Raw genomic sequence first — 19,752 nt, forward strand, 5'->3', positions numbered from 1 at the left:
TGACAGCTGAGTGGTGTAGATACAGCAGATACCATATGGCCTGTAGAACGAATGTATTTACCATGTGGCCCTTTAGAAACAAGTTTGATGACCTCCAGTCTAGAGCCCCTGAGCAGAGGTGGAAAGGAATGCACACCTGGGACAGGTGGGCTGGGACCTGTCTCTTGCCCATAGCTCAGTTCAGCAGTGGCCAGAAGGAGAGACTCAAGCCTTGAAGATACATATACTTCAACAAATACGTACTGCGCATCTACTATGCGTCTATCAGATACGAGTCTTCCACAGAAATTCTTTCCCTGTAAAACTTACGTCCTAGTGGCAGACAGAGATAAAACTATGCGCAAATATATAATACTGTGTCAGGGAATAATTATACTGTAAAAACAAAGCAGGGATCAAGGGATCTGTTAAAAATATAGGGTCAGAGACGATCTTGATGACAAAATGACTGCCGAGGTAGCTGGGGGAAGAGTCAGAGGCATAGTAGGTGCAAACGTCCTGGGGCGGGGGCAACAGTAAGGAGACAGGTATGGCTGGAGCTCAGGGAGTGATAATGTCAGAGGGCAGCCAAGGGCCACATCATGTGCCGGCATACAGGCCATAGTAAGGACTTTATGTTTTATTACCAGTATTATGAGGAGTTACTGCAAGGTTGAGAACAGGGAAGTGCCCTGGCCAGGTAGCTCAGTTGGTTAGCGTGTCATCCCAATACACCAAGGTTGTGGGTTCAGTTCTAGTCGGGACACCTATAAGAATCAACTAATGAATGCATAAATAAATGGAACAACAAATTGATGTTTCTCTCTCTCTCTCAAATCAATCAATACAATTTAAAAAATTAAAAGAAAACAGGGAAGTAACATAATACAATATGAATGTTACGAGGCCGCCAAAGCTTCAGTGTGGTGTGTGCACAGCCAAGGGGGCTGGTTGGGAGGCGGTCGCCAGCGTGGATCAATGACGGAGGCTTGGAGCTGGCTGCAGAGCTGGGGGTGAGAAAGGGTCAGATGCAAGATCTACTCCGCAGGTGGTGCCCCGGGGTTGACGGATGAATTGGATGTGGGGTATGAGACAAAGGAAGGTGATAACGATGATTCTCAGGTTTTTGGTCTGAGCAACAGAATGGGGGCGCCATTTCTGGATGGGGTGGAGTTTTGCTCTGGTCCCAAGTTCGAAATTCCCATTGCATATGTAAGTGGGGATGGGTGTCAAGGAGACAGTTCTATAAGTGGGCCTGGGGTTCAGGGAGAGGTCAGCGCCATCAGCCTTCACGTGGTATTTAGAGCTGTGGAACTGGATGAGATCATCGGGGGAGTGCAGAGAGTGGCCCTGGGTACTGAGCCAGGGCACGCCACTGTCAGAGCTGGGCCCTCACCCAATCCGCACGGCAGAACCGCCGGGGAACGGGAGGGAAACAGCAATCAATGGCCAGGCACCTTCCCTGATCAACTACATCGGAAACTGGAGGCGGGGCCCAGGAACACGCATTTCTTTTCAATGCTCCCCAGGTAATTCTAAAGTACAGCCAGGGGTAAGGGTCACTGCTTCAAACTGAGGGGGCACAGCCAGTGAGGCGGGAGGAAAATCCGGACAGGCTGCACCCCAGAACTTTCTCCAAGTAAAGAAAGTTTGCAAAGGGTGGGAATGATCAGTTCATCATGGTCACATTTCCATATGAAGGGAGGTGCTGGGGACCTTGACGTAAACAATTTTTTAAAAGGTTTGAGTCTTCATTTTGACTTTTTAAAATATTTTTTAAATTATTTAAAAATATATATTTTTAAAATTGGTTTTAGAGAAAAGGGGAGGGAGAGAGAGAAACATTGACGAGGGAGAGACACATTGATCAGTTGCCTCCTGTACTCCCCCTACTGGGGATCAAGTAGGCAAACTGGGCATGTGCCCTGAACGGGAATCAAATTGGGACCTCTAGGTGCACGGTGCTTAGGACGACACTCAACCGAGTCACACTGGCCCAGATGAAAGCAATTTGGGCAATGGGGTAGGACAAAAGCCTGGTAGGAGTTCGTCAAGGAGGGTCAGAGCTTATTTGGATCCTGCTTCCAGCAAATGAGGTATTTTTAGAGTGAGATTGATGAGGCAATTGGAACTTGAACACTTGGTAGATATTTGATGGTACTGAGAAAAAGTTATTATCAAAATTTTTAAGGTGGTGGCCCTGGCCAGTTTGGTTCAGTGGTTGGAGCGTCGGCCTGCGGTCCAGAGAGAACCCGGGTTCAGTTCCCACTAAGGGCATGTACCTCGGTTGCAGGTTGTCCTCAGCCCTGGTTGGGTTGTGCGGGTGGCAGCCACTCGATGTGTCCCTTTTACATCGATGTTTCTCTCTCTTTCTCTTCCTCTCTCTCCCTCCCACTCTATCTGAACAAAAAATGGAAAAATGTCCTCAGGTGAGGATAAAAAAAAAATTTTAAAGGTGGGATAGTGGTATTGGGTGATGTGAGGGAAAAATCCTCATCTTCGAGCAGCGTTTACTGAAAAGTTTATGGATGCCTGTGATCTGCTTCAAATTAACAAAGGGGTGGGGGTTCAGCAGACACAGACGGCCCGTGAGACGGTAAGAACTGTGCGTGGGGCTTCAGTCTCTGTAAAGTACTGCCTCTTCTTGGTTAAGAGGGCGGTGGGGAGGAAGAAAGGAGGGAGGGAGGGAGGGAGGGAGAAGAGGAGACAGCAATACAGACAAACCCTCTGACCAGCTCTGCCAAAAGGGTGGCAAGAAAATGAGGGTGGAGTAAAACGTCAAGTCCTTGGGCAGGAAGGGCAGGATGGGACCCGCTGCCCAGGGCGGTGGTGGCCACAGACGGAGCCCAGATGCAGGACAGCTGGTACACTCGATGGTGGGGGGATGAAAATGTTCTCAAAAGAGGGATATTTAAAAATAAGCAAGGGCAGTCCTGCCGGTGTGGCTCAGTGGTTGAGCATCGACTCAGGCACCAAGAGGTCACCAGTTCGATTCCCGGTGAGGACACATGCCCAGGTTGTGGTTCCGAACCCCAGTGGAGGGCATGCAGGAGGCGGCCAATCCGTGTTCTCTCTCATGATGTTTCCATCTCTCTCTCCCTCTCACTTCCTCTCTCTCTAAAATCAATAAAGGATAAAGGAAAAAAATTGCTGTTTTTTTTTTTTTTTTTTTATATAAGCAAGGTCAGCTGAGAATGAAGAGAAGGATTAAGATTTAAAGTCATTTGGAGAAACTGTAAAAGCCGTGGTTCCCGTAACTCAGGCCTGTTCTCAGACCACACCCGGGGTGGCCCCGCCGCTCCTTCCTCCCTGCCCCGTCCTCTGGGTGCTGGGGCACCAGGCCAGGAAGAGCTGGGCGCAGCCCGCCCCAGGCTCTCAGAGTCAGGAGGACGGTGCTCCCTGCCGAGCATGCTGGGAGCACTGGCCATCCCGAGCGGCGCCAGACCCCGTGGCTGCGGGGAAATGTGGGTGGCACAGTCCAGCAGGCCAGAAAGCCTGACTCAGAGCGTTTTCATCAGGGCTCGTCCCACCCTCTGCCTGAGCTGCCAGCGCCCGGCCCTCTCCACCTTCTTTCTTACAGACGCACAACCGCAAACTGATTTCTGGTGCTGGGGCTGGTACGAGAAACCCTCCCAGCACCGTCCCTCACAGAAGGCTCAGAAGAGCTGGGAAAGAGCATGAAGTAGCCACACGAAAAGAAGACGGTTGCAGGTGCCCTACTTTCTCTCCCCTGGTCAGTCAAGACTAAAGAGGCCGGGAGGCTGCCCGGTGAGATCCAGACGGAAGACCCTGCGAGCTACTCACAGGCTGCACGGTGGGGGGTGGGGAGGGCGGAGGGAGGGGCCCCACTCACATTCACAGAGCAGGATGAAACCCTGCCCCAACCACAGGGGAGTCGCAAGTCTGGCTGCGGGCTCAGTGCTGCCGCCTCCACCCCGATCAGCACAGAAGGCCCGGACCTCGCACACAGGAGCGGCCGGGACGAGGTCGCCAGGGAACAGCAGTCTCCCTGGGGGCTCCATGCAACCAGCTGACTTAAGCAGCAGCAAGTTTACAACAGCCTCAGAAGTCCATGTCTAGGAGGTGGAAATCCAAACGCGGAAAAGACCCCAAATAGAAGAGAGGTGGACTGCCACCTGCCCGAAAATCACCGCTTTTAAAAATTAAATCCATCATACGGAGCTGCTACCTGAGCTCAACTCACACTCGGAGCCACCCTGAGCTGCAGGACCCTCTGGGCCACCTAATCCCCGAGGTGCGCCTCACTGGACACTGCTGCAGGGGCCCGTGGGCCAGGGCGGGTCTTGTGTGTGTGTGGGGAGAGAGAGAGAGAGAGAGAGAGAGAGAGAGAGAGAGCCGCCTGCCTTGCCTTTGGAGTCATATGCAGCGTGTGGCGACTTGGGTGAAACCGACCCTCCGGGCTGCTGACCTTCAGGGGAAAGAAAGGCAGAGCTCAAGCTGTGTGATGCTACTTATGGATGACCCCTGGGGTTGGGATGTCCTCACACCTTGACGCCTGGACTCCCCCAGAGAGAGGGACCCCAGAAAGGCTCACCCGTGACAGTGGCAGCTGCAGAAGGGCTGGTGTGGTTAGAACCACCCAACAACCCCTTCGAGAGCCACCAAATCAACTTAAACAAGTCAACAAATAGTCGAATGAGCCCTGGCCGGTTTGGGCTCAGGGGTTAGAGCATCAGCCTGTGGCCCAAAGAGTCACGGGTTCGATTCTGATCAAGGGCACACACCTTGGTTGCGGTTTGATCCCCGGCCCTGGGTGGGGTCGTGCGGGAGGCAACCAATCGATGTGTTCCTCTCACATCAGTGTTTCTCTCTCTCTCTCTCTCTCTCCCACTCTGTCTGAAGATAAATGGAAAAATATTCTTGGGTGAGGATTTAAAAATAAATATATAGTCAAATGAGGCAGGCAGCCTGAAGTCCTGTAGCAAAGCTCCTAAGGGCAATTATGCCCCTTTCACATGATCCAAGGGTCAGAAGGCCGGAGCTCACGGCCTTCCTGTGAAGAACCTTCCCTGGGCTCGACAAGGCCGGGCGCTGGCCAGGCTGGAGGATTTCAGGGTCTAAGAGCAGAGGAGCCCTGAGACACCTCTTAGCTGCGCAGTTTCCTGAAGCCTCTCATTCAGTAAGGGGTGAGTGGGAGACAGGCTATCAGTGAGTGGAACTTTGACTTCTGAATACGCTGAAAACCAGAAGGAAAAATAAAAAAATCACGTAGCCAGGACCCAAATTTTGCAGGCAGGGAGACTGGGGCCCAGGGAGGCGAAGAGTCTTCTCACACCTCCTGGCTTTGTCCAGTGGTCCTGTACTTTACTGCAGGGCCTCGGCCAGCCCCCTCCTGAGCCACCCCTGGGCCCCGCTGCTCCCATCCACCTGGGCACAAAGCGAAGGCCAGGGCACCTGCTGTACCCACCTGGAAAGTGCTTGTCCCCACACCTTATTAAGAGGGACTGAGCAGTCGGGGCCTTGGACCATTCCCGAGGCTCTGCACAAGGGAGCTGGGGGACGCAGGACAATGCCAGAATGTCCTGACTGCTTTCTTCCCAAACAACGCGAGGTGTCGCCTGCTCCACCAACGCAGGTAACCACAGTGCTTCTGAGTTATTCTCCGAATTTTCAAGTCCCTGAGATCCCACCCCACCTTAGCCTGGAAGGTATTTTATTCCCAGTGACAATCAATTACAGTAGATTATAGAACTAGAGGACCTAGAACTCACGCATGTATGAGAACCAATCAGTGATCCTGTGATTCAGAAATGACTACTGGTTTCTCAGTGGTCATGAAAAACACTGTCCTTCAGCCAATGCCCCTGCCCGGGATGGGTTTGTGCCCAGGCTGGGAGGCATCCTGGGACTGACTGGCACCCTCCCACCCACAGTCGTCATAAAGCGTGTCTGTCCGTTTACCATGGGCCCACATTGCTCCTTAAGCAAGCTGGGTGAAATCGATGCTCCTTAACCATTCATTTACCACTAAATACACCCAAGTATTCAGCTTCCTTTTCCAGCTCCCATATCACTGCTCATCGGCCCTTTTGCTGGACAGTTGGCTGGTCCTTGTTTTATTGGCAACTCTGTTGAAAGATATGCAGGGGGAGCCCGGCTGGTGTGGCTCAGCGGATTGAGCGTCAGTCCCATGGACTGAGAGGTCCCAGTTCAATTCCTGGTCAGGACACATGCCTGGGTTGTAGGCTTGATCCCCAGTAGGGGGCGTGCAGGAGGCAGCCAATCGATGTTCTCTCTCATCGATGTTTCTGTCTCTAAAAAAATCAATCAATGAAAAAAAAAGGCATGCATGGAGAAAAGCTGAATAAAGCAGGTACTTGGATTTCATTTTTTATGCTCTCTTTGGGGCGTTGGGACAATGACAGCAGGAGGGGGCTGGCCGAGTTAGGCACGGATCTCCTGGGTCATTTGACAGAACACGGTGTCCAAAATCAGTTAAATGCTTCTCCTTCCTGGCAGGGGAGTGTCCCAGCCCCAGGGTTCTAGGATTGTTCTGCCTGTGAACTCAGCACAGGGCCTTGACCTCTTATGGAGGAACCAAGGCCTCCTTTGGAGTGAGGAGGGAAATGGTAGGAGGCTCTGCCACGAGGCAAACGCCAGGGACCTAGCAGCCAACCAGCCACCAGGCGCGCACGACTCTACGCCCGCTTGGCTGCTGGGTGGAAGCAGGAGCCGGGAAACCCTGCAGGCTGCCTTCTGAGCGCTCCGCGTCCAGGGTGTGTGGCACCGGCGGGGAGAGGGAGGGAGTTTTTCAAAGCCTCATTTTAATCAGTCTTTCAAAGCCTAGGAACCTTCACTGATCCATGTTCATCTTTCATTCCCTTTCCTCTGCTGTACCTATAGCATGACAAAGCCACATGGTTATTAAAGGACATCAGGAGGCCTAACCCACTGTGACTTGTTTACTGTCTGTTCCTATTTCCAGAGTGTAAGTCCCAAGAGGGCAGGGACTTGGTGGGCTCTGTCCTCTGCTGATTCCTGGGACTAGGAGAGAGCTCAGCACTTCACAGTCACCCCACAAATACTGGTTCAGTGAACAGGGCTTTATGGAAGACTGGCCTGCAAGGTTGACCCAGATTATCTGTTATAATCTCAAGACAGACATCGTGGAGACAGAAAAGGGCCAGGGACACAGCAAGACAGAAAAATGGTTCCAGTCCAGCTCTGCCCCTTACAAGGGTTATAACCTTGGGCAGGTTCCTCCTCAAAGCTCATTTCCCTCACGCATTCAAAGGGATCACGATCCAGCCTGTAAGTCTGTTGTGCACCTGACTGAGGAAGTGTGTGAACAGCAGGTGTCTGAACAGTGCGTTCAAGGGAAGGGTCCCTCTGGTAGTATGGCTCCCCGACCTCTCGGTGTCTGCACATTTCATGCCTTCCTAGTCCAAGAGCAGAAATAAAGAACTTAGGGTAACAGTGTAAACAGAGGTTCACAATTTACAAACATTAAGTTTTGAGATTTCTGTGGATTTCAACTCTCTAAGAGTCCTTTCCTTGTTCTCATATACTACTGGGTTTCTTAGAATCTCAGTGACTCAGGAGAAAGGGAGATTACAGGGCACGAATACTTTCTTCCCAGTGAGTTTCTGTGATGTGGGCGAACACTTGGAAGCAGAGGGAAAGAAGATGAAGTCCAAGTCCATACAACTGGGAGAGTGTGTGTGGGGCGGGGCCAGGACCCCAGGTGGTTTAATAACTGACAGGTCAGTGACCTGACCCTTCAGCTCCAGCCAAATGGACTCTCCCAGAAATGGTCCTTACTCTCCTGCCCCAAACAGTTCTGGGAAGTTCCAGGACGTTTGCACTGTGAGTGAGCAGCAGTGAGGAGGAGGTTGGAAAGGAAAGTTCACCCAAACCAGGGAGGGGCACTCTGGGCCCAGAGGTGGTCACCCCACTCTGGACTTGGGGTTCCGGCCCCACGTGAGAAACCTGCTCCAGCAGCAGCGAGGCCACCGAAGGGAGAAAAGCGCCCCCTGCCTTCCCAGACACAAGGGCACCGCCGGCTTCGGAGGCACCATTCTCTTGCATGGTGGTAACTCCGGAGATGAGCACCAAAGCCTCGAGGGCGAAGAATGACCCACCCAAGAGCCCCTACAAATGCCAACCTTTCTTCCCACAGTGATCACACTCCCAGTACCAGCTCTTTCTTTCCACGTAAAAACACGTCTTTGCCACCCCTTACTCAACATTAGTTTCCAGACTCAACATTAAAAAAAGTTATTTTTCTTTATTAATTTTTAGAGAAAGAGGAAGGGAGAGAGAGAGAGAGACATTGATGAGAAAGAACATCGATCGGCTGCCTCCTGCATGCCTCCCACTGGGGATCTGGCCCACAACCTGGGCATGTGCCCTGACCAGGAATCGAACCGGCGACCTCTTGGTGCATGGGTCAACGCTCAACCACTGGGCCACACCGGCTGGACCAGACCTAACATTTTTGTCTGCCAGCAAGATTTTCAATTTTGCTGGGAATTTCTTTTCCCAATGGGCTCGAGCGGGACGAGTTTCCAGGGAGTGGAGGGGTGGGGGTGGGGCTGCAGACACGCCACGGCTCCATCCGAAACTCCAAGCAGTAACTGTGACTACAGCGCGACTACAAGAGGCAGCGTGCCCACCCCGACTGCCAGGGGCCTGCTGCTGCCAGATGCAACCCGTGTGTGTCTAAACCCCGGTGCAGGTGAGTTTCTCCATCATCAGACAGGGCCAGGCCATGAAGAAAGAGGGACAGGACCACAGTGTCACGAGGCCTCAAACAGAAACCTAGTGTTAGAGAAGCATTCTGTAAAAGGAGAACTGTCTTAAAATGGAATGGGCAGGGCAGCTCACACTTCTCCACTGGTCGCTAACGCTGGGCCTGGCTGGGGTCACTCCCAGGATCAGGTGCACACATCTGTGCTGCCCGGGGAGGCCTTCGGTCCCTCACACCCCTCGCTAGAAAGCCTCTATTCAGTGAGGGGGGGGGGGGGGCGCAGAGAAATAGCTACTGTCAACGTTGGGACTCGGGTGGGGGAAGAGGAAGTGAGGAGAAGCACCCCTGACCCTTAGCCTTCAGTTTATAAAATGTGTGTGTAGATATTTTCTTTCTTTTTTTTTATCCTCACCCGAGGACATTTTTGCATTTATCTTCAGATAGAGCAGGAGGGAGAGAGGGAGGAAGAGAGAGAGAGAGAGAGATCAGTGTGAGAGAGACACATTGACTGGTTGCCACCCACACAACCCCAACCGGGGCCGAGGACAAACTGCAACAGAGGTACGTGCCCTTAGCGGGAACTGAACCCAGGACTCTCTGGTCCGCGGGCTGACGCTCTAACCGCTGAGCCAAACCGGCCAGGGCTAGATATTTTCTTTAGAGCTTTGCCCAGGGGATTCCTGAGGGGTTTTCAGAATTTTTTTTTTAATTGATTTTTAGAGAGAGAGGAGAGAGGACAGAGAGAGATAGAAACAATGATGAAAGAGAACATCGACTGGCTACCTCCTGCATGCCCCCCACTGGGGATCAGGCCCACATCCTGGGCATGTGCCCTGACCAAGAATCGAACCCACAACATCTTGGTGCATGGGTCAATGCTCAACCACTGAGCCACATGGGCCGGGCAGAACTCTTAAGATCTTTAAAACTCGCCCTGGCTGGTTTGGCTCAGTCGATAGAGCATCAGCCTGCGGTCCAGAGAGACCCGGTTCAGTTCCTGCTAAGGGCACGTACCTCGGTTACGGTTTGTCCCCGGCCCTGGTTGGGTCATGCGGGTGGCAACCACTCGATGTGTCCCTTTCAAGTCGATGTTTCTCTCTCCCTCCCACTCTATCTGAACAAAAATATCAAAAAATGTCCTCGAGGATAAAAAAAAAAAAAAAGATATTTAAAACTCTTAAGAGTTTTCCATGAAACCAGAGAGAATAAAACAATTGATGAAAACCAAATGGTCAGTGTAACTCCCACTATCTCTAACTACCAGGTCCTTTCTAGAAATGAGCCGCCCTAGCTAATTTTTCATGTCTTGGCAGGTCTAACCCATCTACAGGAGTGGGAAATGGGGACGGGGAGCCCACCGCCCACAGCTGCCCTGAGGCTAGGCTGGGCAGCTGCTGTTCACTCCCCAGCCGACCCCAGCTGGGAGTCCCCGTTCCCAGGCAGGGTGTGCCGGGCCAGAAGCAAAACCTCAACCAGCCCGAACTGGTAGGGAAGTTGAACTGAAGTTTGTGGAAGACCTGGGGGGTCCTAGACGAGGGAAGGTTGTCACAGCCCAGCAACATTCTCTGAAGGATGGTTACTTTATTAAAATCCATTTATTTACCCTGTTCAAAGGGAGCAGACTTGAGGCTGCGGAGACAGAGAACAGGAGTTGCTTACTTTTTCTTTTTCTTTTTTTATCCTCACCCGAGGACGTTTTTCCATTTTTTGTTCAGATAGAGTGGGAGGGAGAGAGAGGAACAGAGAGAGAGAGAAACATCGACGTGAAAGGGACACATCGAGTGGCTGCCACCCACACGACCAACCAGGGCCGGGGACAAACTGCAACCGAGGTACGTGCCCTTAGCAGGAACCGAACCCGGGTCCCTCTGGACTGCAGGCTGGCGCTCTAACCGCTGAGCCAAACTGGCCAGGGCACTTACTTTTTCTTTGACACACTTCTGAGCTCTTTGTGTGCTCTTTATTTTGTGTGTGTGTGTGTGCTCTTTAGAACAACTGCTAAGGGCACGTGCCTCGGTTGCAGTTTGTCCCCGGCCCTGGTTGGGTCGTGTGGGTGGCAGCCACTCGATGTGTCCCTTTCACACCGATGTTTCTCTCTCTCTCTCCTCTCTCTCTCCCTCCCACTCTATTTGAACAAAAAAATGGAAAAAATGTCCTCAGGTGAGGATTAAATAAATAAATAAATAAATAAATAAATAAATAAAACAACTGCTCATTTTCTTAGGCGAAAGTCTTATTCTCTTGTCTCATCCTCATTCTCTTGGACTGGTCAAACCAATTTCTCTGAAAGTGATCCCAGCCTACCCTGGCGAGGGCTTTTCTGCGCGCACGCGCACATACATATATGAAGGACAGCCGGTCAAATCCAGCCTGCAGCCTATAAGTGGAACCTTGATTCTCGAACTCAATTAGTTTTGGAAGGCTATTTGAAAACAGAAGCATTTTTTTCCCCATTAGAAATAATGTAAATTGGCCCTGGCCAGTTTTGCTCAGTGGTTAGAGTGTCGGCCACGGTCCAGAGACCCGGGTTCGGTTCCCATTGGGGGCACATACCTCGGTTGCAGTTTGTCCCCAGCCCTGGTTGGATCGTGCAAATGGCAACCACTCGATGTGTCCCTTTCACGTTGACGATTCTCTCTCTCTCTTTCTCTCCCTCCCACTCTATCTGAACAAAAAATGGAAAAATGTCCTCGGGTGAGGATAAAAAAAAAAATTTAAATTGCTTACATTTAAAAAAAAAAGAAATAATGTAAATTGAATTAATCCATTCCAAACTCCCAAATGATTCCGTTTTAACCTTTCTTATATACAGTACATGTCTAATGTACTGTTCGATCTATAAATAAACACTTTAAAAACCAAAAGGAAATGGAATGTAAATGAAGAAAATGAAATGTACGGTAAAATTTGAAAATTTAATAATAATGGAATGTAAATGAAGAAAATGAAATGTACGGTAAAATTTGAAAATTTAATAATAATAAGCAGAAACAAAAGCTAAAAAACACGAAACTATTCACAGCACAATTTCCTGAGATGTTAACAGCGGTCAGCTGACTGATCCTCGCACACTCTCCTTTGCTCGTCCCGAGAGGCGCGTGACTGATCACACAGGTATCAGCACGACAGGGGTGTCGGGTTGAGAAGCCAATTGCTCAAGATGGGAGGCTTGGAGAACCGTGGTCTGACTACCGGGAACAAAGGGTTACTGGAACACAGCCACCTGCAGACAAGTATGGGCTGCCTATGGCTGCCTTCAGCTGCAAGGGCAGAACCGATATGGCTGAAAACATTTACCAACTGGCCCTTTAAGAAGTTTGACAAACCCTGAGCTTGAAGAAACAGAAAAGTGTGGTGTGAGAACGTTGAAAACGGCCCAAGCGTAAACGCAGAGTTCACACAGGTGCCCGCAGGTGAGGAGGACAGCTAATGTTTTATTCAGGCCTTGGTAAGTGCGAGGTTCTGTGCTGCATGCTGTGAGTGTGGTATCTCCGGTGATTTCATTCTCATGCCAACGCCATGAGGGAGTTCTCACTGCTGAGGCTAGCTGAGGTCCAGTCATCTGCCAGGGTCAACACAGTCAGCGACAAACCCAGCCCCAGGTGTGTGCCCTGTGGAACTGGGGCTTGAATCCACTACGCTGTACAGGGTTCGTGGAAGCATGTCCCAGCCACATCAAGCAGAACCCTCCGCACTCCTGAGACTGCTCTGTCTCCTTGCTGTCCTCAGAAGACTACCTGGACACCTCCACTTCCGTGGGGATGCTTAGGCTGTTCCTTCTATCTTTTTTTTTTTTTTCCTTTTAGAAAGGGAGGAAGGGAGAGGGAGAGAGAGATAGAAACATCGATGAGAGAGAATATCAACCGGCCGCCTCCTGCATGTCCCTGCTGGGGATCGGGCCCACAACCTGGGCATGCGCCCTGACCAGGAATCGAACTGGCAACCTCTCAGTGCATGGGTTGACACTCAACCACTGAGCCACACCAGCCAGGCTGTTCCTTCTATCTTGAATGCCTGCTTCTTCTCTTTCTCTCAACCAATTTGTCAAGACTCAGTTAAGCCCTTCTCCTCCGAGGGCTTCTCCTTGCCCTGCTGATTTTTAAAATTCTCCCTCCAACCAATATATGAACTGTTGGGGCGGGGGGCAGAGGCTGCTTCTCCCAGCACAAAGCCTTTGCTCAGACTGTCCATGCATGCGACAGACACCCACACTCCTCAACAACAAAACAAAACTCCCATGAAAACCACTGCCTTCCCTCCCCTGGAGAAGAGGCGATTTAGTTAGAACCATGCCAATGCAAAATGCCAACAGCCTTTGACTTCGGACGTTTCTCTTGAATTAACAAATTAGCAACCGCAAGCTTTATTTTCTGCACCTGGGATGTTTCTGCTACTTTCTTCCCGTTTGACAACACATGGAACTTGCTTTCATTGTGACCATTTTCATTTACCTGTGCCATTAAACTCTTCTCTCTATCTAACCCCCAGGAATCCTGCCTTCATATCAGAACACAGGCTCCCTCGGATCCAGGTAGGATAACAGCTATTTCACCTCTCAGGTGTTACAGTGTATGTTCGTCATCACAGCATCTAGGTGTGAAAACAGCTGAACCTGACAGCAGTGCTTGGGCAGACAGGTTACACTTGGGAGTGTGGTGTCTGGGAGAGGAACCCCGGTGGGGGTGCTTCTGGGATGTTGGTTATGTTCTGTCTCCCGACCTAGGTGCATATGTGAACGTGTGCACCCTGGGAGAACTCACTCCAGTGTACAGGATGCAGGTATATTCTACTTCAACAAGAGTTCTAAACTATCCTCTCCCAACATAGTAACACACAATGGATCTTTTTTATTTTTTTACAGAAATACACTTGTTGCCCCAGCCGGTGTGGCATCCACTACGCTGTACAGTGTTCATGGAAGCACGTCCCAGCCACATCAAGCAGAACCCTCCGCACTCCTGAGACTGCTCTGTCTCCTTGCTGTTCTCAGAAGACTACCTGGACATCTCCACTTCCGTGGGGATGCTTAGGCTGAAAGGTTGCCAGTTCAATTCCAGAGCACATGCCCAGGTTGCAGCTCAATCTCAGGTAGGGGGCATGCAGGAGACAGCCAATGGATGTTTTGCTCTTACATCTGTTTCTCTCTCTCTCAAAAGAAAAAAAAATACACATCTCATTTTCTTCGTGCAACAAGACTCAATAAGACCATTTCACTGGTAGTAGGATGGAAGAAAAAGGCGAAGCCACTCTTACAGTGCTGGATAACAAATTTAAGACCCTGGTATTCCGGGACAGCCCTGCCCCCAAGGCCGCTAGTCCTCAACGCCTACTGCTGTCATCGAACTAACTGATTCCTATGAGAAGCAGATACTCTGGTTCAGGAAACCAAATGCACCTCATGGTGCAAGACTCAGAAAACAGTTCTCTGAGACGCAGCATACAAAGGAAGTAGGTGACAAGTCCCGATGGTGTTGTATAACAGCCTTTAGGTGGTGAGGCACTTAGCCAGCTTCAGATCTTGTAAAAGTGAGCTATTGGCACTATGACAAACAAATGGAAATGACGACCACTAATGCTATAGGCTGGACATTTGTGTCATCCCCCCCCCCCCCAATGTGATGGTATTAGGAGGTGGACCTTTGGGAAGTGCTTAGGTCATGAGGGTGGCACCATTATAAAAGAAACCCAGGAGCCTGGCTGGTGTGCTCAGTGGTTAAGCATCGACCCATGCACCAAGAGATCGCCCGTTTGATTCCTGGTCAGGGCACATGCCCAGGTTGCAGGCTCGATCCCCAGTAGGAGACATGCAGGAGGCAGTCGATCAATGTTTCTTTCTCACATCGATGTTTCTCTCTCTCTCTCTAAAAAAATCAGTAAAAACATAAAAAAAAAGAAACCCAGGGGAGTTCCCACACCCTTTCCCCCATGTGAGGACACTGGGGGAAATCAGCAGTCTACAACCTGGAGGAGGGGAACTGTGACCCATCAATGCATGTTGTTTATAAGCCCCTAGTCTATGGTAGTATGTTACAGCAGCGAAAACAGACTAAGACAGCTTACTGAGACTGGGTCAAGCACCGTGCAGAACACTCTACATACATAACCCCCTTACCTCTTCAAAAGGACCCTATTTTATCCCTGCTTTACAGGTGAGGAAACTGAGGCATGGAGAGGTTGAGGAACCTACCTAAGATCATAGGGTTATTAACTGGCAGGGCAGGGATTCAACCTAGGCAGCTGGGCTCCAGAATCCATGTTCCTAAGCATGATGCTAGTCAGTCAGGCCTTCCCTTGCGGAGTACTTAGGGATGGGTTTCTGGTTTCTAGTGTGCATCCCGTGTCTTCCAGCATGGACTACAGCTCAATAAAATGTGCTTGTCCAAACCCATACAGTGACAAGAACTTCGACAAACAACTCCTTCATAATTTACTCCTCTGGTTTACAGAGTGGATCTCAGCCTTCAAAAGATTCATGTTTACATGGATGTCAGGGCGTCTGCATCCACCACCTTTCTACCTGGGGCTGTCCCCAATGACTTGTTGGAAATCCAAAGACAAAACGCCTGGCCTACCTGAAGCCATAACCAGCCCAGATGAGATCAGTGAAGTCAGCGATCTTTCTTTCTCTTCCATTACGAAATGCATTGCATTTTAACAGAGTATTTGCTCATTCTGCATTCCTTGAGTAAGCAAAAACGATGCCCCAATTGCATTAGCCAAGCTCAGGAAAACGAAATGAACGAAACTTTTGTTGGATGTCTACCATGTTACTTTTAGCTGTGCTTTTAAAGGAATATTTTAGTAAGAGCGTTTTGAATCTACTTTTCTCGTTAAGCCATGTTGATCTTTATGAAAGGTCAAACTGCTTCCCTGTGTTAGTTTTGGGGAATTGAAGTGGGAAAAAGTTACTGAAATATAATGGTTGGTTTAATTCATTTTCTTCATTTTGGTTTGCTGAAGTGACCAAATAACCTGATAAGCCCCCTCGCCCCAGTCACCCCCAGTTTCTGAGACTATCAGGTGATCTAGGAATTCAAATTAGGGAAGAAAACCAACAACACCCTGAAATGATCGTCTATTTCAGTCTGGCTTTAAGTGACTATGAACTCTACCTTCTAGAGTTTGACCCTCTTTCAGACAAGCTGACTTCCTCAGGCACACCCCTCAACAAGTCACATTTCTTTCTGCCTAGACTTGGGACAGAGATGCTATTGCAGGGACCCCCCAGCATGGGGCCTGCGGTGTCACCAAGTCCTGGAAGTCCCCAACCGAAACGCAGTCCCCAGGTGCTGCAAGTTCCCCACCGCAGCTCTGAGAAGCCTCCTCAAAACTGCCGTCTTTGGGCCAGATTGTTCGGGGGGCTTCCGAGGAGGGAGGCGATGTCGCCCGGCCGGCCGGGGGCTGGAAGCCGCGAGGGCGGCCTCTGCCCCGCCTGGGCTTTGGGAGATGCAGCGGCGGAGGCCGAGGATGCGGCGATGCCGCCCGAGATGCTGCAGCCGGGTCCGCCGGGGCCCTGCAGCCCGGCCGCGGGACGAGGGCCCGGGGCCCGGCCGCTGGAGGCTCCCGGGGCGCTGACCTCAACTTTGTTCTTTAAAAATAGCTCGGCGGCGGCGCTCACGTGAGCGGCCCCGGCCCGGCCCGGCGGGGTCGCGGAGGGAAGGGCGGCCCCGAGCCCGGGGCAGGGGCCCGGCCGCGCTCACCTTCTTCACCGACAGCGAGATGTTCTCCAGGATCCGGTCCTTCACCTCCCGCGGCTCCATGTCGCCGCCGCCGCCCCGCCGCCGCCGCTTCCCGCGCCGGGGGCCCGGGGCCGCCGCCAACCGCTGCGGCCGGCCGTGCGGGGGCTCCGTCGTGCCGGCCGCAGGGCCCGGCGCCCGCCGCCCGGCCCTCGCCTCGCCCGGCCCCTCGCTCCCGCGGCCCGGCGGCTCCCGAGCGCGGCCGGGAAGGAGGCCGCGGGCTTGCGCGGCGGCGGCGGCGGAACTGATGTCAGGCGGGGCGGCGCCTGGGCCGGCGGCGGCGGGGACGCCGCTCTGGGGTCCTGGGGCCCTGAGACCCCTCTCGACCCCGAAACCCCACCTTCCCTGGGGACCCCGAGACCCCCACAGACCTCAGGGACCCTGAGACCCCTACAGACCCCGAAACCCCCAGACTTTGGGGACCCGAGACCCCCACAGACCTCAGGGACCCTGAGACCCCTACAGACCCCGAAACCCCACCCACAGACCCTGGGGAACCCAAGACCCCCTCAGCCCAGGGACCCCAAGACCCCCCTCAGCCCACAGACCCCAGGGACCCCACAGACCTCGGCCCAGCCCTCAGCGACCTCAAGCCCCTCCAACCCCTCCAGCGGGGGCCCTGGAACCTCCACACACATTGCCTGCCTTGCCAGCTGGAGACCCCTTCAGCCTGGTGGAGACCCCACCTACACCCTCCCTTTCCTTAGCTCAAAGGGCCCGCCACGCTGGGACCCCAGACCCCTCCAGTGCACCGACCAGAACCCCTGGCTCGGAGGAGCCTGGAGACCCCGGCACCACCTGCCCCAGCCCCCAGCCCTCCTTCCCTCCCTGGCCCGTCACTGCTCAGTCCCTCCCCCTCACAGTTCAGTCCTACGCTGTCAGGTCCTTGGTGCCCCTGCCCACCTCCAAAACACACCCTCCGTGCTTCACCTGCTGTGCCAAGGCCCCTTCCTCCTCCTGCCTGCATCCCCTGAGCCAGCCGCCACGTCCTCAGGGCGCCCGCTCCCTCAGCCCTGGAACCCACACCCGTTCCCCTGCCTCAGGCCCCTCTCCAAGTCCACCCTCTTATGAAGCACCTACACTTAGAGTTCTCAGCCTCGCACCTGGCTCACTTATTGGTTTGTCCTAAATATATTCCTGATACATCCTTTCATCTCTCCTTTTTAATTTTTTAAACGTCAATATATACTTTTTTTTTCACTTTCAAGAAATTGAGTTATAATTGACAACATTAGTTTCAGGTATACAGCATGATTCAATATATGTAAATATTGCTAAATGGTCATTCCTCTTTTTATTCTTAAGATACCCCAATTCTCCTTTTTTAAAATTTAAAAAATGTTTTCATTGATTTTTTAGAGAGAGAGGAAGGGAGAGAGAGAGAAACATCGATGTGAGAGAGAAATATCAATTGACATGCCCCTACCAGGAATCAAGCCTGCAACTGGGGTATGTGCCCTGACCAGGAATCGAACTGGGGACCTCTCAGTCCATGGGACGATGCTCAATCCACTGAACCACACCAGCCGGGCAATACCCCATTTCTCAACTTCAACTCCCCAGCTTTTCCTCTTCGCTGCTCAAGTTACCACTGCCCCCCACCGCCTCCCCCTCCCAGACCTATTTGCTTCAGCGCCTGTCTGAAACACCGATTCTACAGCTTATCCTAAATGGACCCCACCCCGTACACACTCAGAGATCTCTGCCTATCTCTCAGCTTCCCCAGAAGAGGCCCAAGATGGTGGCAGTTTTGGTTTTGTTTTTATGTGACTGAATAGGGAACAAAAGTATGTCAGGAAGCCTGGCTGGTGTGACTCAGTGGTTGAGCATCGACCCATGCACCAAGGGGTTACCAGTTCGATTCCCGGTCAGGGCACATGCCTGGGTTGCAAGCTCTATCCCCAGTGGGGGGCATGCAGGATGTGGCCAATCGATGTTCTCTCTCATTGATGTTTTTCTCTCTCTCTCTTCCTCTCCCTTCCTCTTTCTCTAAAATCAATAAAAACATATTTTTTCAAAAATAGTATGTCTGGAAAAGGAAAGAGAACAGCTAATTGAGAAGCTGGGCTAGCTGCCTCTTATTACCACTTCAGGATCTAGGGCAAGAGCTGTTAACAGGAATGACGATGACGATCTGAGGGATACCGACTTGTGCGATGCACTGAACTAAATGTTTTACATTTGTCTCATGTACCCTTACAACATTCTTGTACAGATGAAATTGAGAGATAGGGGGCTGGATGGGGAGGAGGGTGTCTGGGGGGGACATCTGTAACAAAAATAAATTAATAAAAATTGAGAAAAAAATACCAATATCGATATTATAAAAAAATAATTAAAAAAAAAAAAAAGAAAGAGCCCTAGCTGGTTTGGCTCAGCTGTTAGAGCATCGGTCTGCGGTCCGGAGGGACCAGGGTTTGGTTCCCGCTAAGGGCATGTACCTCGGTTGCAGTTTGTCCCTGTCCCTGGTTGGGTCGTGTGGGTGGCAGCCACTCGATGTATCCCTTTCACGTCTATGTTTCTCTCTCTCTCTTTTCCTCTCTCTTCCTCCCACTCTATCTGAACAAAAAATGGAAAAATGTCCTTGGGTGAGGATAAAAAAAAAATTCATTTATCTTAGTATTGAAAACATAATCAGGAATAATTTAACAGCAACAAAAAGAAAAAAAGAAAGAAATTAAGGGATGGGAGTAATTCGCCTAAAATTATATAGCCATATAGCCAATAGTGGAGCCCAGAAACCATTTGTATCCTTTTCTGAGCTAAGGATATCTTTTCATTTCTTCACATTACTCTAGGAGGTGACCCCTTTGATCTAACCCTTTCGAGAAAGAAGCAAAATCTGTAAAGTCAGGGCATTTGCTTATTAGTCCTGAGTTAGATAGATAAGAAATAGCCTCCGGGGAGCCGTGCAGGGGCAGAATGGATACTGGACCCGTAGAGAAGAGGCTGAGCGCAGAGGACACTTCACTTTGAACGAGGAAATAGTCAGCTGTCTGAAGGTGTTTGCGGCAAGTAGGAGGAACGCCAGCTTGAATGACCAGTCTCAGAGCTTTGGTGCACTCCCTTCCTACTCCACCCATGGTAGGGTGCCTACAGGCCCCAGCCTGTTGGATGCAACCCCGGCTCACGGGAATCCATTCAGTCCAAAGTGGAACCAACTAGCTTTGTGATTCTACTGCTGTTAGGTAGCAAGCCATCGTGTGGGCAGCATCTGCCCGACACCACCTTCCTGTCATGTGCTTGGGCACATGACAGCTTCAACAGGCGTTTTTGTTTTTTTTGGTACATGCCCTTAGCGGGAACCGAACCCGGGACCCTCTGGTC

At 51.4% G+C, this 19,752-nt stretch overlaps 1 protein-coding gene across 3 annotated transcripts in view; it reads right to left on the reverse strand.

Moving 5' to 3' along the window:
• The window catches only part of PLEKHM2 (pleckstrin homology and RUN domain containing M2), a 40,713-nt gene extending 24,254 nt beyond the window's left edge, over positions 1 to 16,459 (reverse strand). For all 3 annotated transcript variants that reach the window (XM_036256916.1, XM_036256915.1, XM_036256917.1), the window contains exon 1: positions 16,390 to 16,459. In XM_036256916.1, coding sequence (XP_036112809.1) covers positions 16,390 to 16,449 — 60 coding nt within the window. In that variant the 5' untranslated portion in view covers positions 16,450 to 16,459. The remainder of the gene's footprint in view (positions 1 to 16,389) is intronic.
• Positions 16,460 to 19,752: the final 3,293 nt, after the last annotated feature.

This window comes from Molossus molossus, unplaced genomic scaffold (genome assembly GCF_014108415.1).
Source record: "Molossus molossus isolate mMolMol1 unplaced genomic scaffold, mMolMol1.p scaffold_m16_p_12, whole genome shotgun sequence".
Lineage (NCBI taxonomy): Eukaryota > Metazoa > Chordata > Mammalia > Chiroptera > Molossidae > Molossus > Molossus molossus.